This window comes from Esox lucius, chromosome 20, assembly GCF_011004845.1.
Source record: "Esox lucius isolate fEsoLuc1 chromosome 20, fEsoLuc1.pri, whole genome shotgun sequence".
NCBI classification, from domain to species: domain Eukaryota; kingdom Metazoa; phylum Chordata; class Actinopteri; order Esociformes; family Esocidae; genus Esox; species Esox lucius.
The window spans coordinates 20,497,651-20,524,903 of NC_047588.1; the positions used below are offsets into that span (position 1 = coordinate 20,497,651).

Genomic DNA, 27,253 nt, shown 5'->3' on the forward strand with positions numbered 1-27,253 from the left:
GGGTTACTTTACTAAGTTCATAATGTTTAAATAAATATATACAGTATCTCACAAAAGCGAGTACACCCCTCACATTTTTGTTAATATTTGAGAATATCTTTTCATGTGACAACACTGAAGAAATGACACTGCTATAATGTAAAGTAGTGAGTGTACAGCTTGTATAACAGTGTAAATTTGCTGTCCCCTCAAAATAACTCAACACACAGACATTAATGTCTAAACTGCTGGCAACAAAAATGAGTACACCCCTAAGTGAAAATGTCAGAATTGGTCCAAAATAGGCATTTTCCCTCCCCGGTGTCATGTGACTCGTTAGTGTTACAAGGTCTCAGGTGTGAATGGGGAGCAGGTGTGTTAAATTTGGTGTTATCGCTCTCACACTCCCTCATAATGGTCACTGGAAGTTCAACATTGCACCTCATGGCAAAGAACTCTCAGAGGATCTAAAAAGAAAATTGTTGCTCTACATAAAGATGGCCTAGGCTATAATAGCATTGCCAAGACCCTGAAACTGAGCTGTAGCACGGAGGCCAAGACCATACAGCGGTTTAACAGGAGATTCCACTAAGAACAGGCCTTGCCATAGTCGACCAAAGAAGTTGAGTGCACATGCTCAGCGTCATATCCAGAGGTTCTCTTTTGGAAATAGATGTATGAGTGCTGCAGAAGTTGAAGGGGTGGGGGGTCAGCCTGTCAGTGCTCAGGCCATACGCTGCACACTGCATCAAATTGATCTGCATGGCTGTCGTCCAAGAAGGAAGCCTCTTCTAAAGATGATGCACAAGAAAGCATGAATGCCAACGTCCTGTGACATACGGAAGCAGAGCATGATCATCTCCCTTCAGAGACTGGGCCGCAGGGCTGTATTCCAACATGATAACATGATGTATTCCAAACACACCTCCAAGACGACCACTGCCTTGCTAAAGAAGCTGAGGGTATGTTTTGGAATTTAAAAAAACAACACTGCACATCACCCAAAGAACACCATACCCACAGTGAAGCATGGTGGTGGCAGCATCATGCTTTGGGGCTGTTTTTCTTCAGCTGGAACCGCGGCCTTAGTCAGGTTGGATGGAATTATGAACAGTTCCATGATCTGAAGCGGGCTGTGCACAGGAGATGTCCTCGCAATCTGACAGATTTGGAGAGCTTTTGCAAAGAAGACTGGGCAAATATTGCCACTTCAAGATGTGCACTGCTAATAGACTCCTACCCAAAAAGACTGAGTGCCGTAATAAAATCAAAAGGTGCTTCAACAAAGTATTAGTTTAAGGGTATGCACACTTATGCAACCAGGTAATAATGTTTTTTTTTATTTTTCCCCCTCAAAGATTGTTTTTTCAATTGAATTGTTCACGTTATAGGTCACATTAAAGGTGGATAAGGTTCTAACATGATTTATCTTTGTCTCACTCTTATACACCACAAGAACCTGGCATTTTAACAGGGGTGTGTAGACTTTATATCCACTCTATATATACACACACACAATATATTTCTTTATCACCGACATTCTTGAAATGGTTTTAAAGCTATGGGGAACAAAAGGAAATGAACAAGACCAACAGAAGAATAAAGCAATGCAAGGACTCAACTGCAAGTACAACAAAACTACATATCTCAGAAAACACGGCATTTAATAATTCACACCCTTCCAATTAGTATGTGTTTTATATAATTTCAACACATTTCTGACATGTATATATGATATACAGAGCACTATTTCAACTGAGCATTTTCTAAAATTGTCCAAAAGCCAACGCAAAGTACTGTATCACCACCACGGATAAAACAAAAGACTTGTAGAAAAACAAGTCATGATATCACACTATAATTCATGGTGGGATAAAGTAAGAAAACAACAACAAAAGAACTCTGGGAGCCTGTGTTTTTATTCACCTGGAAATTGTTTCAAACACTGCATCATTCACACAACAGACGCAAGTAACTGCCCCAAACCCATCTGGCCCTATACTGTGGCTGGGGGCAGGTTCAATAAGGAGCACTCACACAAGCAGAACCCTCCTCAACTTTACCCTATTGTTGCCACAATATGACCATAATATTGTCACAGACATTTATCAAACATTTGCTTGGCTGAATGCTATGCTGAATCCAATGCGGCCAGTTACATGCAGTGCTGTCCTACACAAGGTATATACATTACTGCAGCTAGTCTGCTGCAGTCTGACTCCTGAATGTTATTCTAACATTATTATTGCAGCCAGGGCCATAGGGTGGAAAGAAGTGCAGGTAATAATAAGGACAGTGTTTGGCCACCGATCTCTCAAATGAGCAGACAGCCCTTTCAACAGAATAAATAAGATTTGAAATCTCCAGGTCAACCAAAGTTAATTTCATTAACATAGAGAAACACTGGAGAAATAGTTGTACAGCTGCTTTTCCAACTTAATTAATCAAAAGTCACAGGAATACACACGATCATCATCATGACAATGTACATTCTCCACCAAAACAGTAGACTGTATATGTACTTTAAATTACCCTCTTCTCAGCTCTGGTCTAAAGGTACCAGTTAGGAGATGAGCTGATAGTCACTAAACCCCTTCAGAATACTAGTAGATATAGGAGTTTCACTTCGACTACATGATGAGATTCCAGTCAGATACTTCATATGTTCTTATCTGTTGTTTTTTTTGTTGAAAACTGAAGAGGTAGTTTCACATTTCAATAGGGATATGAAGGGTGATTGGGACACCAGTGTCAATGTTGTAATGATAGTAATCTTCATTATAGTATTAATATCACAGGAAATAAAATTGTCTATAAAGAAATGAACACAATCTATTCTTTCCTATGCCTACTAGTAGGCTTGCCACTGCACAGACCGTAAAGTCTAAAAGAGAAAGAAACAACCCAAATGCTCCATACAGGCTCCCAAACAACTGGGGACATGTCTCAAACACTGAGAATGAGCAGCCCCCAGTCTCTCTGTCTCTAAGTCACTCTCTCTACACACAGGTAGGTAAGGCAGGGCCGGGCTAGCCTTCCGGGAGAAGAGAGCGGTGGACCTGGTGGGTCCGGAGGTTGGGAGGGGTCATTAGTTCAGTTCTAAACAGCCCTATGGAGGCTGGAATCTGGGGAGGTAGTATATACTCAAAAGGGGAAAGGTCAAAAATCAGGCTGAGGAGGTGGTTAGAGCTGGAAGCCCTCCATGGGCCCATCCTGCTGCTGGAAGATGTACTGGCCCTGGCTCTGGTCCACCTGTGGGGCAATACTAGCATCCTCCTCCTCCACACCAAAGTAGTGTTCAATCAGATCAAAAGCCTTCTGGTAGATCTCCTGGTTCTCATGGCTCTGCAGGAACTCAATCTTGTCAAGACCTGAAGTAGACATTTTGAGGTAGACAGTTGTTTAGCAGAGAGTACACTATTCACAATAACACAACATATGTACTGCAGTCTAGTGAATCAATTGTATTTATATTTTACAGATGTTTCATAAAAAGCATGATGCTATAGACCCCTTAAACTGAACTCTGGAGTTCGATGGCCAGTTCCACTATACTTATTTAGACCTGTGATACCAGGAGGGTGCAATAAATAATGAGGTAGAACAGACCACCAGCAGGTGGTTAAGTGTTGAATACCCCTGCTACTGACTATGGATACAGATGTTAGTATATCCAGTCCACATCATGCCTTTACTGAAACATCTGTAAAATTGATAAACTAAAATTAATACAACGTGAGAACATACTGAAATAAAGTTTTAACCGACTTGTTAAAATTGCCCTGTTCAAAGGATTGTTTGATTATTCGTGTATAATCCTAACCCTGTTGAACTTGTATACAAGTGCCTGTCTTTGACTGATTGCATTAGCACAATGGCGATATGCCTACACAAGGGAGATGGGGGTAAAAATGAGGGGGATGATTAAAATAATCTAGTAGTGTAAATGTTAACCCCAAAAAAGCACTATATAAAAAGCAATAAGTATAAACCTCAGATTATATATTATATTTGAAATACTTCAGGAATATATTTAAAGTGCACTAAAATGCTATTTACAATTGTGTACACCATATGGCCAGAAGTATATAGACATCCGACCAGAGGTGTATAAAGTACAAAGTAAACCGGTTTTGGATTTTCCTAAGGAAAAGCTAAATGACCAGGTTAACAGAGTTCAGAACTAACCAGTGACCTTCATTTTTTATTTAAACTATTCCTTTTTATTTTATTGATCCCTGGTTAGTTCTGAACTCCCTTTACCGGGTTTCTTGGAACTTAAGTAGTTACTTCAGAGATCCTGTTCTCAATTGCACTATACTTGGGGGTACCACAACTTCCTATAAGGATATAAACAAGGAGCATTTCTCACTGGTCCCCATAAACTTTCAACCTAACTACACCAGACATGTTGGGTGTGGGAACAACGCAAAATCAATTTACACATATACTATGTTCAATAACTACATAAACTGCTCGCTAGTGTCGAAGTTATTGAACATGGTTAAGGTCTAACCACTCAAACTCATTGATTTTGATACATTCTAACCCATGTGGCTAAATGAAAACAAGGAGATACATGTACACTTTTATCTGTGGATTAATCCTCAATAGAGAAACATGGTTTTATTAACTTGGTAAGACTAGTCAAAATCCTCCAAAGACCAAGAAAATAATTAGTAAGCCATCTAAATATAAATGAATGTTTTACGTGTTTCATCCCCAAACTAATGTAGTCGTTCCACATATGGTTTTGGTGTCTGATTTTTCTTTCATGATTGCTTTTGGTAAGGACCGACAAAACTGACTTGTGCACGCACGTTTACAGCTGTGGTCAGGGTAAGGGAAAAGGTTATTGTTTAAGGTCCCTACAAAGAAATGAATGTGTGTGTGTGTTAAATACCATAAGCCTCTTCTATAAGAGCGCAGTAAGGGTTGATGCCAGATCCATTTTGCTTGCCCTCCTGCTCTCCCAATCTCAAGATGTTCTCCAGACCGTTGAGTGAAACCTGCACTATCTTACTGTCCATCACCGTCAACAGGTCACACATAGGCTTGATGGTGTTCAGACTAACCAGGTACCTACAGGGACAGCAAGACAAAACCAATAACTTTCCATTTCTTCTATTTCTTTAGTGTAGTTGAGGTCAACAAGGCCTTATAGAACAGCTCAGTGCCAACAGATTATGCTGTGGTTTAATATCCAAGAATTCCTTGCATGTTATTACCTGATCTGCTCAGGAGTACCCCCGGAGGTAGCGTTGGTTATAGCCCATGCTGCTTCCTTCCTAGTGCGGAACTCTGCCTTCTGAAGAATTTCTATCAACACTGGGAAGATGTTGGCATCTATCACCGTCTGATACACACACAAGACAAAGAGAGAGTGATCAGGCATACAGCTACATTCAATTACTAAAGCACTCAACTACAAACTAGTTAACCAGGCACACACACGCACACACCTGAATCTGTGCTCTGTTTCCAGCTGTAATGTTGGACACAGTCCAGCAGGCTTCCTTCTTGATGGACTCCTTGGGACTGCTGAGCAGGTGTAATAGGCAAGGCAGGGCCGAGCAGTTCAGAATCACCTACAACAGCACAGACAAAAAGCACAATGTGAAGACTACGCGCGCGCACACACACCACACACACAGCAAGAAAACAAAATGACTGGCTGTACCTGAGTTTGAATGTCATCTCCTGTCACTATGTTGCCCACAGCACGTAGCGCAGGAGAGACCACCTTGTAATCACTGTGCCTGAAACAAGAAAATAAATAAAACAGTCAGTGTGTCGGAAACAAAAACAACATCTCAGCTTTAGAGTGCGTGTCTAGTATTCCTTACATGAGTAACTCTACCAATCTGCGGCAGACCCCAGAGTCGATGACAGTCTGTATCTTGTCGTTGGGTCCATCAGAAAGGTAGGAGAGAGCCCAGCAGGCATCAGCCAAGACATCTGGGTCACTACTGAACAGCAGCCTGGAGAGCACACTGAGACAAGGAGATACCTGAAAGAGAAACGGTGACCGGGTGGTGGGTAGAAGGCAAACCCAAGGGAGAGCAAAATCACGGCAAAAGCATTGAGTTTTGGTCTTTGGCAAAAACTCTTTAAAATCCTAGAGCAGCATGTGTATTAAGTGCATGACACTTGAGATCTGTTAAAAGATTTGATCCACATGAGCAGAGTGACAATTCACTATATTACCTTGGCAAAGTCTGGAGGGGGATTTTTCCCTCTGCACAGATTAGACAGAGCCCATACAGCATTTCTAGTTGTGGTGAGACGATTGGATTTAGCTAGTAGCCTGTAGGAGCAGAGAACGACGTATTCATTCAGACTGAAATTAAACTGTTAAACATTAAGGCAATATAAAAGTTGATTTACTTTTTGGATACAACAAAATTATACATTTAATTATCTATTTCCAGCTTCACTTTTTAAATAAATGTTTAAAAATGACATTTCCTATGTTCTATTGCTGTTGGATTATACAATATATTAGACAATGGAGTAAAACATTTAGTGATGCTGATGCGCCTCCCCACATACTGTTGTAGAGAGGGCAAGATGCCACAGTTGAGCACGTAGTCTCTACACTCTGCGTTGTCCCCGGCAATGTTTCCCAGCGCCCACACAGCCTGAAATACACCAATCACTTGTCACATCACTGGCTACCTGGCTACCAATGACCCAGCAGCGAGGCAGCTAAGCTGTATTTCCCCACAAACTGAAGAGCCATCTATGTAGACCTGGGCTTGGAGGACCAATAGCAACAACTGATATGATCAATATCAGATATGACCCCCTGCCAGCAAACATTACAAATTCTGTTCTAAAATAACTGGAATTCGTGGTCTATACAAAACATGATACAGTATAAAACATATTATTCTACATTCAATGTCGATATTATATCCTTTAAAGAATTTGACAGGTTTGGATTCGTTTGACAAGTCATCCAGTTTTGGCTGTAGAAAAGAGAATTTGGAAGTGAACAAAGGTCCTCTAAACAGTCACCTGCTCCTGGACGTCCTCATAGTCCGAGTTGAGCAGCTCAATAAAGATGGGTACAGCCCCCGTCTCAATGACCACCTTGGTATGCAGGAAGGTCCCAGAGGCAATGTTGGTTAGGGCCCAAGCTGCCTCAAACTGTCAAACAAAGGCCACATGGGGTAAATATGATAAGCCCTTACAGAATAATGCAACAACTTATCAATAAAGTTCTTAGACATTTTGTAGGTAACAGACTTAATGATCCATTAATTAGTCTACCAGCAACATAGCTAAAAGAAACAAAGAGCTTGCAGGGCTCAGCACTGTAAATAAGTAAAACAAGTGTCTAATTTCATGCTTTTCATAGAGCTAGGTTTAAGTTTGGTATCATGACATGAGTTTGGTTTTTACATGAAACTTCTTTCATCTTGAATGCAAGCTTTAATTGCTGCATTAACACATTATCACCATTAAACAAGTGGGCTAACTGTGTGCCTGGAGCAGAGGAGAGCAAAATGCATCTCAAGTTAAAATGATGAAACTGAGAAGTGTTATTGTTTTTGGAAAAATACAGGCCCATTTTGAATTTGATACCAGCAACAAATTTTAAAAAAAGTTGGGAAAGGGGCATGTTTACCGCTGTGTTACAATCTATCTTTGCAAATTTACCAAACCAATATATTTCCACATTAATCCCACAAACAGACCCATCCACCTAACACACCTGAAGAGTGCAGTTCTCACTCCTCTTGAGGAACTCCACAAACTTGTTCACAACCCCTGGGGTGAGGATCACCTCATCTATGGGAGGGTTGGGTTCTGATGAGAAAAGAAGAGGATGCCATCACAATGACATCAGGTTTCAAACAAACTAGTTAATGTCTGAAAACAAATGGCATGACCAACAGCATTATTTCAAGACAACTGGTAAAGGCAATCCAGACCCAAGAAATCTTTGGACAATCCACACAATTAAACACTATTTATGAACACACAACTAGTATTATGTATTACAAATTGGATCAACACAGCACTTGAGACCAGGGACCTAAACTCTGTGACCAATTTGATCGCTTATGCAACCAAATGTTTTGCTGTCCAACCAAGAGTTTTTTAAGAGCATTGTGTGGATAAAAAATAATAAAGATAATGTTGTAATGATACGGCTTCTTCCTACTACCGTGACTTTCAAGTGTTTTAGCGCCCACAACATATGCTTCAAGGTACAGAAATATTATGAATTTTATGGTGCTTCTAACTTTTTAATTTAAGGAGTGCCAGTGTTCCCAATAACTTTTATTGGATGTGATATACCCTGCATGTGATATACTTTCTACTTGGGAAAACTATGAATTTAAATTAAATGCACAGACCTTTGGAGAGTAACTTCCTGAATTTCTGTGTGGCGATCAGCTGTTGGTCTGCATCCTCAGAGAAGATCATTTGGATCATGTCTGGAGTTATGACACCTTCCTACAAACAAATCAAAACATAGAACGAAAATCACAACCTTCGCTTAGACCCCAGTTACAACACAGCATTGTTCAATTTGGCACCTTAATTTTTTATTTAGTTGAGTCTTAGTCATTTTGATTAAAATGTCAACGTTTTAGTCACATTATAATTTTTATAACGATTTAGTCGATTTGTCAAAGTGAGTCATTTTAGTCAACAAAATGCCCTTATGTATTAGTCACACATGAAATTCAAGTGTGACTAATATGCCAAATGAAAAGTATTGCCTCATTAAAGTATAGTAAACATATCACTGATTTCCATGGACATAAACACTGTTTTGTTCTACAAATACGTTTTTCTGAATAAACATTATTGGATGATTCTCTTTTCAAATTGGTCGAAGAAATCATTAATCTGCAACAGATAAAGAAAAAATTAACTCAATGTGTGATTACATTTATTTTAACAATTGCAAAACACTTGAAATAACTCAAATGCTATGCATTTGTCCAATTAAATCAGTTACGACCATATTGTCTGGTAATCAGAAGGAAAACATATCAAACTTGTGTGAATATAACTCACAACATATTGCAGCTAGCAACAATATTAATCTTGTAGTGGGGCTATACACTTTTTTAATTATGTATTTTGTGTACTTCTTAATTCCATACTGATGTTTGTCAAAATAGCTATACACCATATCAAATAAAAGCTGATGGAACATATCCCAGGCCCAACGTTAACATTTGTTTAAACTTACTGCCCCCCCCCAAAAAAATCACTGTCCCTCCTTCAAAAAGTTTGTTACTTAACATATTTAATACTTGTTAAAGTATTAAAAAATGAATTATTTTTAGATTTATTTCACCACATTTCTAATTATAAAAAATACAATAAAAAGTCAACAAAATATTTCACTTTCAAACAAAACACTAACTCACTCATCCCCGGGGGAACAAGGCGAATGGCGGAAGATGGATTTTCAGCCACTGGCTTGGCTGTCATACAGAGCAGGTGCTCTTTGCTATTGGCATGGTTGGTCAGGGACTGTTTACGAGCTGTCAGTGCCTTTGTAAAAAGACCCACATTTGTCCACTCTAGCCGGGAACATATGACAGTGCATCTGAATGCCATTGAAGTCTTAACAGGTAAATTATTTTTTACAATTAGGTAAAAATGATGGCTTTCATTTGAGGGGGGGACAATACCAGATAGCCACAGGTCACATCAATGCTCCACTCGCGACTGGCCAACAGCACGCTGTAAGGTAGTTATTTGTAAGTGCCAGATTACGAAACAACTGGAGGATGTAGAGTTTAAAATGCGATTCTTTTCTCAATCTCACATTTTTTGCAATGGCAAAAAATGGCCCAGGGCCATCATTGTCAAGCCCTGTATCTGAATGTTTAGCTTACAATGTTGATATAGCATGCTGCACAAACGTTATCATTCAAGCAGTTTTATTGACAGAAATATAGTAAAGTACAGGAGATTCAAAAACATTTAGATAGTGGACAAATTAGGGTATAGGCCTACCCACTCCTCTTGGCACAACACTACAGTTTTTACTTGTGCGTATATTGGGATGACACGCTTTCCAATGTTGTTTGATGTTCATAGTATTTTTCTACATGTAATTTGTACTGGGAGAGTTACCACAGTGAATCCAGTTGCCACCAGATTAGAAAACAGAGACATAAAAAAAGTCCCTAAATAAGAACAGCAAGTTTAAAGTAACAGGCAGCTAGTGGTATTTCAAGCTAGACCCTCAGTGCAGGATGTAGACCATGAAAGAAAGACAATGATTGTAATGGTGAATACGTACACCTGAGACTGGTACAGTAGAGCTGACATCAGGGTCCTGGATAGGGCACTCCAACATTGACTCTTCGCCTGAGGGCACACAAACATTCCTCCGCTTGAACAGCTGTGTGGAAGAGAGAAAAACGTGTCAGTAGGAAACTTTTAGCTCATCTGCCTCCGGACATGAAAGATCTCAAAAGTAATGAGAAGATGTAACTTAGAAACAAATGCGCTCATACGAAGTAAGACTGTCCCCACTCATGCATCATCTGGCAAATGACATTTAGGGTATAGGGACAGAATCCTAAAAACATGAAGAAATTACTTGTTGTGCCGGAACTTTTACAATGAAAAATAATGTGCATACTTTTTCATTCAAGAAAACAGCTGATTCAACCTGGTTAAAACACATCCATGCAAGCAAGCTGGGTGCTATTGTGCTTCCATGGATGAAGTAGGTAACAAGAGAAGAGGATATTCCTATGTTAGATTACAACCAAACTGATACAGTTCCTCACCACTCAACCGTTTCATAAGAAGGTAGACTTAGAGGACGGGTCAGACTTTTGCGCAATTGAGAATCTCTGTTAGTAACGGAACTACAACCACCCTACCTGTTCCTCTCTCTTCTGTTTACGGAGTTGGATCCCCTCCTCCTCTCTCCTCCGGCGCATCTCCTGTGGATTCAGCGCTTTGTTCTTGTAGCATTTCATTCTGTCATTCCCTGGGCTTGCCATCTCGTCTAGTGAAATAAGGACAGACATGTCATCCTAAAAAATCAAATAGCCAAACGAATATAAACATTCGCCATTGGAAAATGTATAAATTTGAAAACACTTTCGAGTTTCGATTAGCCAGGCTTAAAACACCTAGCTACATAGAGTTTGGTGATTAACGAACATCAAATAAGAAATGAGTTAGATATACATCTAGCGTAAAAATGACGCTAATCTTAGTTGATATTAAAAAAGAAACATGACAAGGCAGGGTTGCGCTAGCTAGCGTCAACTAGCTAACAATTCTTAGCTGGGCTAACATAATTAGCGAATGCCCTACTAACAACTTCACATGTACATTTTTTAATCGTATTTTCTGTAAGAATTCTTGATCCTCGAACAAAACCGATTTCCTTCTAGCTACGGCCTAACAGAGCTAGTATGGGGCACAGTTTAGTTAGCTAACTAGTAGCTTAAGTTATGCGTCGCGAGACAACGCTAATTTATCTGTTTACCTGTAAAACAGATGTAGCAATTCTAAACCCCAAAATCACAGATATCCTTGTTCGATGTCGTTAATATTACAGGGGGGAAAAGTTGTTGGTAGCGTTAGCAAGATAAGTATCTAGATTAACTACGTCGCTAGCTAACACTAGCTCCTTAAACACACCCCTCTCCTGTCCACTCTTGTTCCGCAGCCGTCATCATCATGGCAAGTTATCCGACAAAGTATTCAAAAAAGAAAACGACAAGGAAGTGTTGTGACGACTATGTTGCTCTTACCCATTTAAGATGAAAAATGTCACAAAACTGTTGGGGTTAAATAGCAATGTATTATTTCCTTCACGCAACCTCCCGAATCCAGCTGAGTGCAATATGGCGTCCTGTGTTAATCGCAAAAAAATCCCAGTACCCCCTCCTGGATCAACATCTAGTGACGTCAAATCCATCTACTCATCCGGTAGCAGCGCAGCACTGCACCGATTCGATTCCTATGAACTGGGCCAGTAAATTAGCCAAAGTAATATGTTGCTATATGAAAAGTGAAACTGAAGCACACTTATTTTCAAATTAGACATCGGACCAAGCGTTCCTAAGAGAACATTTTCTAAGTTCTAGATATCGGTGAGTAATGGTTTTCTCTCTTTTCAGCGTAATGCTGCTGATGTTTACGAGCTAGCTACAATGTCATACTGTAGCTACCTAGCCAAATTCCTATTTACCTATTACTATCCTGCTAGTCAGAATTTGGACGAATAAAACTGGGATATATTGAACCTATATATCCCAGAATCAATATATATGAATGGGAAACTAGTGACGCCGAGTGTGTACGGTACTGATCCTGCAAATGAGGTGGGTAGAGCCAACCACGAACAAGCAAAATTCGACCGCGCGTACTGTGCTGGCATGTTTCTGTTTGACGGATTGGTCGTTCAAGGACGAACGGCTCATGAACTGTTTTGGGTTGAGAACAGAATCGCATTGCTGGAAGGAGCCATTCATTTGACTCCATCATGTACAAACCTTTTGTCAATGAACGATTATTTGCCGACAAATTGTAAAATGATTCTCTAAATTCTAGATATCCACATGAAACAAATGAATAATCAGTAGATCTCATACAATTTAGTTTCAACGCGTCTTTTCCCCGGCTGTGGACATAATTCATTAGTTGCGAACAAAGCTGATACGATTTAAGCTGTTTGAACGTTCATTTTAAGCTCCAACATAAATCTAAACGTGTTTTTCTGATTTGCATTATAGATTTTCACTTGTGCCATTGTTATGGGGTTATTTTTGAAAAAGGGGCCAACATACATCACCATATTCTGTTATTTAGAAAATGCCTACACTGTCTTGGCAGGCAGAAATGGAAACGTCTATCTGGCCAAGTGCATTACTGGTACATTATTGGATTCATTTGGTAGATTTAAGTGTTTCTTGAGAATTCTATTTGTAGACTGACAATTAATCTTGTTTTAGTTTCAGTTTAAGGCTGCCTGCAGAGCACCATGCTGACATGTGACATCTGTGGTGAGGAGTTGGCTTTGGAAGAGGACATGAAGACTCACCTCCTCCTAAGTCATGTGGAGAATGACATGAGCTGCCCCCTCTGTTCCCTCTCTGGAGTCTCATATGATGAACTCAGCTTTCACGTCAGCACTGCACACACAGATGAGCAGGACCACGGCAGAGGAAGAGGATCAAAGGGTACAGGTGTAGATGGAGGTCACAATGTTGTCACAGTGGCCACTGGCCAGAGGTCTCGAACTGTAGAAGATGCCTCTCTCAGGACATCAACTAGCACACCAGTGTCTCAGGGGACTATAACGCTACCTTCCGGAGCGTTTGAAAGGCCAGTGCTGGCCATTGTTGGGGCCACTTCATCAGTGGCTACAGCTAAGGACTCCAGCAGGCCTGCTAAAACACGTAGTGTTGAGGATTCTATAGGAGCAGCCGAGCAAACCAAAGCTAAACAGAAGTGTCTCTCCTCTCCACATAAAGGTGCATTTTATTTGAGTTTGTCTTAAGTGACATGTTGTTACATATATGCTGACTGGCATACATTGGTTTGTTTTAACTTAATTATTTGTTTGTTGTACTTAAAGCAATCTGCTACACTTTGTTGTAATTACTGATAACAGGCCTAGTTACTGTAGTTGTTTGCTTTGACTAATATTTGTTGAAATACTCTTTTGAGTCTTTTGAAAATTCTTTGTCTCATTGTTAACGTAATGTTCTATGTTCATGTTACAGAGAAGCAGTTTCCTTGTCCAATTTGTACCCTGGTCTGTACCAACGCCTTTATCTTACAGGATCATGTAGAATTGCACCTGCAAGGAGTGAGCACAGTTGAAGGTACAGTAGCTTTAGATCAAAACATACAGACCAAACTTTGACTGTACAAACCAGCAGTCACCGCAGTCTGAAACTACACTGTTCAGTATACATTGGAAAGTCTGCATGCACAATTTATGGCCAATCCATTGTGCATGCAGACTTTCCAATGTATACTGAACAGTGTAGTTTCATACTGCTGTGACTGCCATTGTGTCTGTCTCAATATAATCTGTACTTTTTATATCAGTGATTGTCTTGGGAGTCACTTCTGCCAAGGAAGCATCTTCCTCATTCAGCCTCAAGTGATTGATTATGTAGCTTTGTAGCAAAATATTTCTGATCTGACAAAACTACAATTTCATTTTATGGCTTATGTTCACAGAGCTACATTTAGCAAAAACCAAACATGGCATAACAACCAAAAGACCATCCCTGCTGTGAAGCGTGGTGGTTCAGCATCTTGTTATGGTTATGTTTCTCATCTTCAGGGACTAGGGCACTTGTCACGCTGGAAGGGCAAATTAATTGAGCAATGTTCAGAAAGTAATTATGGAAAATATGCTGTCTTTGAAAAACGCTCAAACAAAGAATTTCCACTTTTAGCATGACAATTACCAAAAGAACACAGAAATAAATGTCCTTTAAAAATTCAGGTGGGTAAAGTTGGTAGAGGCCTAGTTATTCCAACCGACACCTTCTTTAATTACTGCCAAAAGTGCTTCCACCAATAGTACCATTTTCTGTTTTATTCTTTTTATATATTTTATTTCACAATATATCCCCTTAAATGTGGGATATGGTGTGAAATTCTAAGGGAACGTGACGAAATGTGAAAAAGTTAAAAGTAATTTTTGCTTTCTGTATGGTATAATTTGTCCTCATAAAGCAAAATTGCTTTGCTAAAGTTTTCATCCCAATGAGACTAACCTGAATAGAAATTGTTTAAAAATGAATTGCTTCTCCTTTTCCCTTTTACCAACTTTGTCCCTTTCCTCCTCCTCAGATGGGAAGAGTTTTGAGTGTCCCTTGTGTGCTGTGGTTTGTGGAGACAGCTCCTCACTGCAAGAACATGTGGAGCTTCATCTTGACTACGGCACAGCCACAAGCGCAGGTACAACTGGATTCAATGTGTTTTTACTAGAGGCAGAGGCACCTCATTGAATGTGTAGAGGCAGAGGCACCTCAGTGAATGTGTAGAGGCAGAGGCACCTCAGTGAATGTGTAGAGGCAGAGGCACCTCAGTGCCAGCTAGCTCCTGAGTTTGCAATATGATGTTTTCTTTGTATGGCTTGCTTTTTACTATTTGTATTAATTTAACTCCTGGAACTATTAAGTTCACACGTGCAGCTGCCATTACATTTGGTGTGTGTGTGTGTGTGTGTTGAAGTGAGCCCAGGCTCAGATGTGAGACTAGCCAGACTACTGCAGGATGAGGAGGATGAGAAGGAAAGGAGGAAGGAGCAGGAGGCCAAGAGGGAGGCAGAGGAGTTCAAAAAACTACAGGTTCTTATAAAGTGTATAGTAGTGGATTTGATCTTGCTGCATGATGAACAGTATGATGTATGTGTGCTTGGCTTGAGTAATGGAGTGTATGTGATATATTGGTGTGTGCGTGCTTTCGTGTGAATGATCAATCTGAATCGAGCACCCCTAGAAAACACGTAATTGTCTATACAAACCAGAAAGTTGTATTCATATAAAATTCTTTAAGGCATTTTATGCTTCATTGGGTAGGAAAAAGGAGAGAGTTTTTGTTTGAATAGCAGTAGGTTAGATTCATACCCAGACTGCATCTGTATGCACCAAAGACAGTAGCTTAGGCCAATAATAAAAATATATTTAAATGTACTTTACAATCTGTTGGTTCTTTTACAGGTAGAAAGTGGAGATTAAATTGCCACAGTAAAGTAGTAGTATCTAAGGTTTTAGGGATTGGTTATGTTTAGGCATAGACATTAGATAATTTAGGTTATGGTTAGTGGTAGCTTTAGGGCTAAGGGATAGATAACATGGATTTTCTGCTGTATAAAATTCCCCACAAGGATAGAACGACGTGTGCATGATTCAAGTCTGTGTGTTTGTATTTAGAGGCAGTTTGGTGTGGACAGCAGTGGGGGCTATCGCAGGCAGATGGAGAGGACCATGGAGAGAGAAGTGTCTCAAGGTCTCATGGTCCCTGCAGACTTTCACAACAGGAAAGCAGAGATTATGGAGTCTCTGGCCTCGGGTGTTGATGATGGCAGGACCAGAACACAGGGTGTGTGTTTGCATGTGTCTATTCTACCTCTGCGTCTAAGAGTTGTTCAGTTCACATTGGTTCACATCATGTGATTTGTTAATACACCAACATCTTAGGAGTTATTCAGAGACACCCCATGGTATTTCTTTTATTATTTCTTTATTTAACCAGGTAAGTCTGTTAAGAACAAATTCTTATTTTCAACCATAGCCTGGCAAGAGGCAACAATCCTCCCTAGGGAAGGGACACAAGGAAATAATGGGTGCGAAAGAAAAAAATTATAATAATAAAGAAATGTGTATATATACACACACACAGTAAGGGATATATTTTTTTTTTATCCCCTGCTGATTTTGAGCGTTTGCCCAATGACAAATAAATGATCAGTCTATAATTTTAATGGTGGGTTTATTTGAACAGTGAAAGACAGAATAACAACAAAAACAATCCCGAAAAACGCATGTCAAAATTGTATACATTTATTTGCATTTAATGAGTGAAATAAGTATTCGACCCCTCTGCAAAACATGACTTAGTACTTGGTGGCAAAACCCTTCTTGGCAATTACAGAGGTTCTTTTCTCATTTTGTCTCTCATAGTTGGAGTGTACCTATGATGAAAATTACAGGCCTCTCATCTTTTTAAGTGGGAGAACTTGCACAATTGGTGGCTGACTAAATACTTTTTTGCCCCACTGTATATATAATATAATATACCATTAGCTGAAGGGACAATCAGCTGAATGAACAGGAGCTACAGATATCTATCCTCTTTGCACCCCCCTCAGTGTCAAGTTGGAACACACCCACAGTAATAAAATAAAACATGAAAAATCAAGAACAAAAAAAACACTAAATGTGAAAGACAGCGGCTCATCAAAAAGGATAATGAACCTGTTTGCTTGAGTTTCTTTACTGCTATGACTGCATTTTGTTTAGCCTACTCCATATCGTAGATATAACCCTGACTACTCTAGGTTATTGTCATTAAGTGTTTTCTCTCTCTTTGTCTTTCCTTAATTGTTTACTGTATTCTTCTTATTCTGTCAGGTGTGCTGGGTGCCCTGTATGAGTATTATCAGAGGGAGGCCAGAGACTGTGTCCACGTGTGGCTAAGTGCTGACACAGACCACTTCTGCTCCTCAGACGGTGATAAAGGCTGGGGCTGTGGCTACAGGAACTTCCAGATGCTTCTCTCCTCTCTGCACAGAATGGAACCCTATAAGAACGGTATCTCAGGTACGCACAGATAGAAATGTATACTCAACAACATTTCATTCTGCAATTGTTTTCCATTCTCTCAGTTGCTGTCTGGATCACTTAATGCAACATTTGAATTAAGCAAAATGTAGCTGCCCTATCAAAATACTGTTGTCCTTAAATATTCTCTTAAATCTTTTTTGCCATATTTTCCTTGTTTCCACACTTATTTCTCTCGCTCCTGCCTTTTTCTCAGAGGGGTCGGTACCCAGCGTTCCCCAGGTGCAAGCATTGATCGAGGGGGCTTGGCGGGAGGGGTTGGACCCACAGGGCGCCATCCAATTTAACCAGCGATTACAGGGCACACGGGCCTGGATAGGAGCTACAGAGATCTATGCTCTTTGCACCTTCCTTGGTGTCAGGTTGGCAAACACCTACATAGGTTATAATGGGTTGTTTTATTACTAAGAGCTTATCTACTGTTGATAATACCCATCTGCCCTAATATAATTTGTACACAGTCATGAACTCAGTTTTATACACACTTTATTTGTGTCAGCCATGTTCTAAATAGATAAATCTAAATAAAACAATCTCCATAGAATTTTCTCTACCGGTCAAATGTTTTAGAACACCCCCATTTTTCCAGTTGTACTCAAATCTAAGCAGTTCAATTAATTAAGTCCAATTAATTACCTGAAATGCTAAAAAGGTTAGCAGTTAACTGCCAAAGGTTAAAGAAAGTTTAGGTTGCCAAAAACTGAAAAATAAGATACATTTCAGAATAATAAACAATAAAAGGAACCAGGCAAGCCTTGTTCGTTTTGGCCCGCAATTAGAATGGATGAATGTGGTTGCCCTCGCTAGATTCAAACCGGGGTCTCCCATATGACAGGCTGTGTCTTTAATCGCCACTAAGCTATACATGTGCCGAGTGACAGTATCACGTCTCAACATGAAATAATTTTGTTGTGAATTAAGATCAAACCAAGTTTGAATATTTCACTAGACACCAAGTATTGTGTAAAACTGACTAACCTCTCTTATTACGTTTACTTCCATTACAAATAACATCTATGAACTGTATGAACAGTTTTAACAGCTTATTAGCCAGTAATTGGCTTACTAGTAACTAGTACTAGTAACTGACTTTTTTTGTCAAGTGAAAAGACGAGAGAATCGTGGAAACCCCTCCTCTTTTACAGTGCAAGGGGTTGTGATCCAGTGCGTACTTAGAACATCCACCAGAAATAGTCGCAATATAACTGTAAACAGTTTTATTTTAACGTAGCTACTGAAGGTTGTAGCCAGCGGATAGACACGTTTTTGTTTATCCTGAACAAATCCTAATGCATAATTTATTTTGACTGTGGTGTGGCTCAAACTGGGTCTCAAACCACTATGCAATTTAATAATGGGCGGGCACTCCCTCACTCGCTCACTCACATTCGCTCTTCTTGGCTGGCTCCGCTTTGGTGGTACAGCAAAAAGGCCTCTTCCAGGGAACAAGATGAGTTAACAACTTACAGCTGTTCTAAAGCAATGAAAGTAAATTAAGCCTTGAAAGTTGATCAATCAATCAATCAAATGTATTTATAAAGCCCTTTTTACAACAGCAGTTGTCACAAAGTGCTTTACAGAGACACCCGGCCTTAAACCCCAAGGAGCAAACAACAGTAGTGTTGGATTTCAGTGGCTAGGAAAAATTCCCTTAGAAGGCCACATTTTAGGAAGAAACCTAGAGAGGACCCAGGCTCAGAGGGGTGACCAGTCCTCTTCTGGCTGTGCCGGGTGAGATATTAAGAGTCCAATTGGAATAATAAATACATTTCTCTGGGCTAAATCCAGAGTCTATTTGATTCTAGACTAGGTCAAAAGTATGACCAGGTGGACAAGGACAGGGACAGCAACGGGCCCCCCAAACCAGGTACTCTGCAGGTGTGGACCAGGACCTCATCTCCTCCTAAAATTTAAAACTGGAAGAGACTGAGAAAGACTGATTCCTACAGGTGTCCCAACTTTTATTGACTATTTGTGATTACTGTCTGGATAAAAGCAGTGTTGGAACAGACTGTGTTGCTACACCCTCTTAAGCATTATTTGGACAGTATCCAAAATCAATAATTGCAAGAAAAGGGCGATTAACAAAGGAAGACAGACAGACCATTATAACCCCTAAATGTGTAGGTCTTTGAAAGCCAAGGTGTCAATGAGTACAGTTTCCTACACCATACAAAGGCACTTGGAAACTGGAGGAAACTGACAGGAAGAGGTATGGCAAACCCAAAGCCACAACAGAATCAGAACACCAGTTTCTGAGGGTCAACAAGCTTGTGTCATAGACGGTTCACAGGACGACTGCTTCAAGCACAGCTTAACATTGGCCGAAGTAAGTCTCAGTTTCAGCTGTGAGGAGACTTCAAGTGGGACCAACTATTTGTTTCAAAACAAATGAAACAAAATCCATGATTTAGTTTTTGTATCCAATTGTTTATTTGTTATATGCTTTAATTTCAGAGTACATTAAGACATATGTTGTATGAATTTCAATAAAACTCTAAAAATGTAGGTGTTCTTTTTACCGTTAGTGTACATGGTTGAAAATATAATCTATTCTGTCAGTGACCTCTGACCTGTGTCCACACAGGGCCCGTATCTTAGACTTTCATCAGCCCACTGGCCCAGGAGATACCCATCCCTGCCTCTTTGACTGGGTGAAGAAGTACTTCTCTGAGACTGCAACAAAGGGTGCCAGACTCCCACCCCGGGTGGTACAGACCAAACAGCCTCCGCTCTACCTACAGCATCAAGGTACAGTTCCATTGAACAGTGGTTTAGTGGGTTGGCTGGAGTATTTGATGATGGGTTGAATGATGGAGGATTTGTTTGTGGCGTGTCTCTGTTTTTTTTTGAGTTAGGAAAATGTTTTTGTGTCCGTACATCTGATGTCCAGAGAATCCCTGCATTTAAATTTTTTTGTCATTTAGCAGATGCTCAGTAATGAGTGGACTAAATGAGCCATATTCCTCCATGTCTTGTCTTAAGGCCACAGTCGCTCAATAGTGGGAGTGGAACAGAAAAAGAATGGTAGCTTGTGCCTGTTGCTCCTGGACCCTGGCTGTTCACCTGGAGAGGTGAGGAAACTGCTGAGCCAAGATAGAGTCATTGTTACCACAGCTGTTCGCCGCATGAGGAAGTTCCCTGGCAACCTAAAACACAGGCAGTACCAGTTGGTGGCTCTAGAGGGCATGCTCTCCCCCGAGGAGAAACAAGTGAGTCCTGCATCTAAACTGCGTACAGGTATTTTGTTATCTGGGCCATTTGAGGTGATATGTGATTATAAATCAGGTGGTTTGAAGCCTTAAGGCTTATGCTATCTCAGACCGTATACAATGTGGTGAGAATGGATGTTGCCTAGGTTGTTCTAGCAGTGTACGGAGGCCGCAGCCTCTGGTGTACTCTTGCTGCTGCAGTGTGAGCTGGAATCTGGCCCACTGCAAGGGATATGTCAATCATTCACTGCAGCAGTCCTTAATGTCCTGCAGCTCTCTTTAAGCCATCCCTTATCTATTTCTGTGCCCCCAAATTTTTGACTAAATTAATATTACCCAGTTGTTAGATGGCTTGCAAATGAGATCGACAACCCAGCAAAGTGTAGACACATAGTTAACAAGTAAATTGGTTTTACTTTTTAACTATTTGCAATGCTTGGCACTAAACACATTTTAAACAAAATAAAATACCTGAGATTCATCAATTAATACATATTTTTTTCTCATTCTGCCTACTGAACACAATGCTAAACTGGGAATCTTTGCTTTTCAGACCCGCATTCTCAACTCAAGAACACTGAGAGCTGAGAGGATCCCCTGACACTGGAATGTTGGCATTTGCTTTATTTTAATGTCACTTTGCTTTATGACTTCCTAAATCATTTAATGTTGCATTTTCCTTTATATTTTAAGTTAATAAAATATTTATTTTAACATTACATTTGTTCTGTTCTCTGTAAATCCCAAGCATGTAAGATCATAGTAAGATCACCTAGTGCATCTTTGTCCCGCACGTCTCAAGCAGAATGAGTCATTGGTTTTGTGGGGAGGTATGGAATCCTCTGACCTTAGTCTTGTCCCAATTAGGGATGAAAAGACCATAGCCTCATCTTTTGATGTAGGGTGTAGGCAGGACACTAGTACTTAGGTGATATATGAATCCCTATACTAAATAAAGTAGTAAATAAACAGATTAGATTTTTTTTTGTTCCTTCAGTCTCTCATTTTGTGTCCATGAAGACACACTAATAGCAAGACTTTATGTTACTATCTTGCAAAGCAAAGATGGACCAGTTCAACAAATGCACAGTGAGTGAAACAGTTAGAAACAGCACCCAATGAAGAGACAACTGACACCAAGCAAGGAAAGTGAGATGTTGAAATAACATTGTTGATTGCATACTATACAGTGTTAAGTAGGGTTGATAGACCAGAGCGTCCAGGGACTGATGCCTTACAGTTGCGCTCATAAGTTTGCATACACTGACAGAAATTGGCATACATTTTGACTGATCATGAAAAAAAACCTGTCTTTTGTTTAAGGAAAGTGATCATATAAAGCTATTTATTATCATAGAGTTGTTTGGCTCCTTTTTAAATCATAATGATTACAGAAATCACACAAATGGCCCTGATCAAAAGTTTACATACCCTTGAATGTTTGGCCTAGTTACTAGTGATGGCCATTGGAGGCTTCATTACCAATCATCTAGCAGCTGGTTATCATGCTAGCAGTGCTAACTCAGATTTTCATTTTCAAAATAAAAGCCATCATTGAAATATATGTAGTCTGTACATTTTATGTTTAATATCCGTTATGTGTGACAAGAATGTTATTCTTGTCACACAGGTGAAAATGGCAATTGAAGGTGAATTTCCCACACATGTGGCTTTTTAAATTGCAATTAGTGCCTGTGCATAAATAGTCAATGAGTTTGTTAGCTCTCACATGGATGTACTGAGCAAGCTAGATACTGAGACATGGGGAGCAGAAAAAGAACTGTCAAAAGACCTGTGTAACAAGGTAATGGAACTTTATAAAGATGGAAAAGGATATAAAAAGATATCCAAACCCTTGCAAATGCCAGTCAGTACAGTTCAATCACTTACTAAGAAGTGGAAAATTCAGGGATCTCTTGATACCAAGCCAAGGTCAGGTAGACCAAGAAAGATTTCAGCTAAAACTACCAGAAGAATTGTTCAGAATACAAAGAAAAACCCACTGGTGTGGTTGTTTCAAGGAGCACAATACGACGATACATGAACAGAAATGACCTGCATGGTGGAATTGCCAGAAAGAAGCCTTTACTGCACCAATGCCACAAAAAAGCCTGGTTACCATATGCCTGACAACACCTTGACACGCCTCACAGCTTCTGGCACACTGTAATTTGGAGTGACGAGACCAAAATAGAGCTTTATGGTCACAACCATAAGCACTGTTTGGAGAGGGGTCAACAAGGCCCATAGCGAACAGAATACCATCCTCACTGTGAAGCATGGTGGTGGCTCACTGATATTTTGGGGGTGGGAGAGCTCTAAAGTCACAGGAATTCTGGTGAAAATTGATGCAGCAAGCTGCTCATGGGACGCTCTTGGACTTTCCAGCACAACAATGACCCTAAGCACAAGGCCAAGTTGACCCTCCAGTGGTTACAGCAGAAAAAGGTGAAGGTTCTTGAGTGGCCATCACAGTCTCCTGACCTGAATATCATCGAGCCACTCTAGGGAGATCTCAAACATTCGGTTCATGCAAGACGACCAAAGACTTTGCATGACCTGGAGACATTTTGCCACCTGCAAGAATTCGGGGTCTCAGACAAATATTACAAAAGACATGTTTTCTTTACAAATGGTAAATATTACCAATTCTCCAAGGGTATGCAAACTTTTGAGCACAACAGAATGTCATGAGCCACAACTCTGTCATTGTCACGTCTTCGGCGAGAAAAAGGAGGAGCAGGAGAACGGCGTAATACTTAGTGTATCTTTTAATAATTGTGAAATGCTGCTCTTTTAAACAGCGAGACAATAACACACAAAGACAGGGGAAGCAGAGGGAACATATATACTGGGGGGAATGATGAGGATGAGAACCAGGTGCGCTAAACAAGACACAGGTGACATGCATAATGAGATGGACGGTGGTGTCAGAAGGCCGGTGACGTCGAACGCTGGAGCCTGTCTGCTCCAGGGGGAGGTGAAGCCGCAGAGGGCGCTGTTGTCACAGTCATGTAATTGTTTTATATCATTAATAATGGGGGAGAGGTCAGGCTTATAGACTTCACTGCAACATTCTGGCTCAATAATAGTGCATAAACCCCCTTGGGTAACAAGGATGGAATCAAGGGTGGCACACTTTTGTAGAATCATGCAGTGTAAAGCCAATGAGACATGTACAAGGCCAGAGGCATGCAGATTTGAACAAGGGCTACAATGAAACCATGATTTGGGATCAGGCCACCTAAAATCAGGACCAACATTTTTTGTTCGGAGAAGTGTAGTGGAATAGACAATCTATTGAGCAAAACCTGAGAAATGGTCTAGTCATTTTTTTTTGTGGAAAAGAGTGCTGCCAGGTCCAAACTTGATGAGACAAGAGAATGGCACTGTGAGCAGAACCAAGAACGGGTGGTCATATCTACTTGGCTTAAGATGGCCAAACTTCCATTTTTCAGTTCCTTCAATCTCAAGCCAAAACTAACAATATAACAGAACATTTATGTAGTTATATATGCAATGAAGTTATACATTACCCACTCTGGTATGTGAGTATGGTATACCCTGTGTGCCCCTATAGGGAGGGATTTTGTCACACTTGCCGAACTGCTTTACCTCAGCAATATAGGTGTTCTTCCACCTGTTTGTTTCAGGTCCTAACACATCTCACTTGGTTTAAGTCTGTCATTAACTAGGCTTACTGCTGTTTCTTATTTAAAACACTAATCCCCTGTAATCAGCATAGCCATCAGCAGTATTGAAATATATCGTATTAATCTTGTAATCATTTCATCATGTCCTCAATGTTTTGTGATTATTGGCGAGTAGCATTTCTGAAGTGTCAGAGGAAATATTGTTAATTTCAGTAGTTGGTTGCTCAAAAATACGACCACATCTATAAATGTCAGCCTCACCAACAAAAAACGAATGAAGAGCAAGGAATGATGATCCGTCTGCCTGTTTACTTTAGAATAAAGTTTGGCCACTCCATACACAGACTGACCGTACCCAGTTATCGGACGTTTTACCTATTTGTTCAATTACATTTCATTTTCGTTAAATAAATGACACTGTCCAAAAGTGTTTCCTTGTAACTATGCTTAATTGGCTTCCGGTAAAGAGACATTTGATGTGATATGATGTGGCTAATTTAACCTGCATAGATTTCTGGCCGAGTAGGGGTATGTCTGGCTTGTAGGGGTATTTAATATCAAAATGTTTTATGTTTGCATTTAGTGCATTTACATTTAAACTTGCGATTTAGTCCTGCGACCGCTAGAAACGGAAGACAGTAGGGGTGGCTGATAAAAGTTTTAACATGAATTAGGCCTATCACACAGCTTATTTAAACCGATGGTTATGCCCATAGACATAATAAAGAGTAGACCCCACATTGGCTGCTGGGCGCGGGAAATACGGCCGCCATCTTGGACCGGTCATACTCCTAGTTGCGTAGCAGCAGAAGCAATGATGCCAGAGCACTGTGCAGCATATTCCTGCTCAAATCGGCAGACCATCGAAAGCAGGGCTCGTGGATTACTTTTCACAAGTAAGATTTAACATTACCGTACTATTGGTTGTATTTTGTGACTAGAATATAACCAGAGAGTTGAGAAGGAGCAAGGTTCTTTGATATTACTGTACAGCAACAGCCGGTGTTCACCCAGCTATGAATTGAGACTTGATTAGTCACATTCCATAACACTGGCTTAGATTACAACTGACACAAGAATGCTATTGTAGAAATAAAACAAATATTACTGGTATAACATTGGCCAGCTTATTTTACACAAGTGGCACAGACTGTATCATATATAGTTGTATATATAAATAAAAGACAGTATTATCAATGTTGGGCAATACTAGCTTAGCTAGTAACTTAGTATTTTGGTGGTAGCTTCACTATTTCCAGAGTCAAGGAACTTTTCAGTAGTAGTAACTCCTTTATTTACAAAGTAGCTTGGCCACACAAGCTACACTTTTCTTGTCATTGTCAGTTTTGTTTGTCTGAATTGTTTTGTATTCAGTGTTTTTCAGGTCCTAGATGCTTCTAAATGGTATGTATTACACAACATCAACTTTATACAGGTGTCAGAAAGATTGGTATGTATGTTGATATGATGTTATCTTGTTTAAATGTTTTTCAATAGGCAGTTTTGTTTCGCTTGGCATTATCTTTTATTCTGTGTGTTTTTCAGGTCCTAGATGTTTCTAAATGGTATGTATTACACAACATCAAGTACATGTAGGTGTCAAAAGGGTAGGTATTGCATGTGTTGTTTTCAAGTTATCCCAGTTCTGCAATTACATTGTTCCAAGTTAATGTTCCTTTGTGTACAAGTATACTGTATAAGTTAAACAAGAAACTGATCCCGTTCCTAAAAACATGGATGCAAACTAATTATCTATCTGCCCTGGTAGCTGTTTCCCATTTTCATAGCTTTATGTCTTGTGAGTAATGTATGTATTGTGTGCCTGTTTTCCATACGAGGCGGCTGGAATAACAATCCATCGGCACGCCAGTTCCAGGCCATCTTCCGCCGGCTGATGGTTCGGGGTGGTGTCTCACCTGGTGAGCCAGGCAATGTGGCAGCCCAGGATAACACTGTGTCCCTGTCTGCTGTGGAGATGTCCTCTCCTGAAACTGCTGAAGAGCACCCATCTCCATTCGCCAACATTTCTACCCTTGTGTGTGACCACAGTTATCTCCCCACTCGGTTTGGTGGTCTTGTGGCAAATGCTCTGGTCTACATAGCAGGGTTTGTAGTCCAGAAGATTCTATGAAAACTGTCCTGTGATGTGTGCCGTGCGAGCTTGGTCAGAGATGCTGTACCATCTTCATTTGACAAGAACTACCACCTTCTAACCCTGAAAAACAACGGCGGCCTAGTTATTCCATCACAGTGAAGGCTTTTTTTATTTTTTATTTTAATCTTTGTATATTAAGGTTGTTTTGTTCTTATTTTCTCTGTTTTGTAAAGTGTCTTTGAGCACTGTGTAAAGCGCTATATAAATATAATGTATAATTTTTTTATTATTATTTTAATAAGGTGCTGAGACCTGCAGAGGGGGTGATCCGCCAAGCTTCACCAATGGAAGCTCCTGAGGTGTCGACAGTCACACACATCGTCCGGGAGGAGATTGGAACGGAGGATGTTTTTCTGCTTGGGGAACACATTGAAGAGACTCAGTTTGGCATCGACAACCATCATTCTGACTTGTTGTCATTGTTCGTGTCTGTGTTTCTCAAAATAAGGCTGGCCCACATTGCCAAACTCACCTCTCTTGAACTGCAGAAAGGGAGCACGAGGAAGAAGCTCTGCAAAACTGTCCTCTTTCAGGGGTTTTAGAGCGTGTGCGTGTGTGTTGTTCCATGACAATTCAAGACTTTAATCCTAAATTCCGGCATCCCAAAACTAATTCTAAGCTTTATATCTGTACTTTAACCTTACTCATCACACATAGTATCTTTATGTCATATCTGTCATCATTCTGACAAGATTAACACTGAAACTGAAAGCAATGGCTTAAAACTGCCTGGAAACAGTGGTCTGTCACATTATATGTGAATACTGCTGTAAGTGTTGGTGGGTCTGTAAATACCTCTGTTTGTTTGTGTTTCATGAACTCTAGTGTGTCTCCAGGAATCCAAATTTTTGTTTCCTTTGCCTTACACTGGGTTTGTGAGGTTGTGTATAGTGAAATGTATCTTTACATTATGTCTTTGTGTTTGTGATTGTCTTA

The 27,253-nt window shown here is 40.1% G+C and overlaps 2 protein-coding genes across 6 annotated transcripts; one reads left to right on the forward strand and one right to left on the reverse strand.

The window, feature by feature from the left end:
• Positions 1–1,880: 1,880 nt before the first annotated feature.
• kpna5 (karyopherin alpha 5 (importin alpha 6)) lies at positions 1,881–11,916 on the reverse strand. 4 transcript variants are annotated; one of them, XM_010885162.5, is made up of 14 exons: positions 11,739–11,916; positions 10,854–10,981; positions 10,262–10,363; positions 8,349–8,448; positions 7,700–7,794; positions 7,000–7,131; positions 6,532–6,620; positions 6,187–6,286; positions 5,826–5,989; positions 5,660–5,738; positions 5,442–5,567; positions 5,208–5,335; positions 4,883–5,061; positions 1,881–3,350 (listed from the first exon to the last, which is right to left on the reverse strand). In XM_010885162.5, exons 1-14 carry the CDS (start codon positions 11,740–11,742, stop codon positions 3,163–3,165), a joined length of 1,614 nt encoding a protein of 537 aa, XP_010883464.1. In that variant the 5' UTR covers positions 11,743–11,916; the 3' UTR covers positions 1,881–3,162. The 4 variants fall into 4 exon arrangements, with proteins under 4 accessions (XP_010883464.1, XP_019896941.1, XP_010883466.1 ...); XM_020041382.2 differs by lacking the exon at positions 11,739–11,916 and adding an exon at positions 11,626–11,729; XM_010885164.4 differs by lacking the exon at positions 11,739–11,916 and adding an exon at positions 11,471–11,613.
• A 17-nt stretch (positions 11,917–11,933) lies between these two features.
• On the forward strand, positions 11,934–21,480 carry zufsp (zinc finger containing ubiquitin peptidase 1). 2 transcript variants are annotated; one of them, XM_010885166.4, is made up of 11 exons: positions 11,934–12,080; positions 12,942–13,463; positions 13,716–13,817; positions 14,803–14,910; positions 15,187–15,302; positions 15,888–16,056; positions 17,184–17,276; positions 17,494–17,659; positions 19,885–20,048; positions 20,283–20,509; positions 21,063–21,480. In XM_010885166.4, the coding sequence occupies exons 2-11, from the start codon at positions 12,971–12,973 to the stop codon at positions 21,108–21,110; spliced, it is 1,686 nt and encodes a 561-aa protein (XP_010883468.2). In that variant the 5' UTR covers positions 11,934–12,080; positions 12,942–12,970; the 3' UTR covers positions 21,111–21,480. The 2 variants fall into 2 exon arrangements, with proteins under 2 accessions (XP_010883468.2, XP_010883467.2); XM_010885165.4 differs by having other exon boundaries at positions 11,935–12,080; positions 17,088–17,276.
• Positions 21,481–27,253: the final 5,773 nt, after the last annotated feature.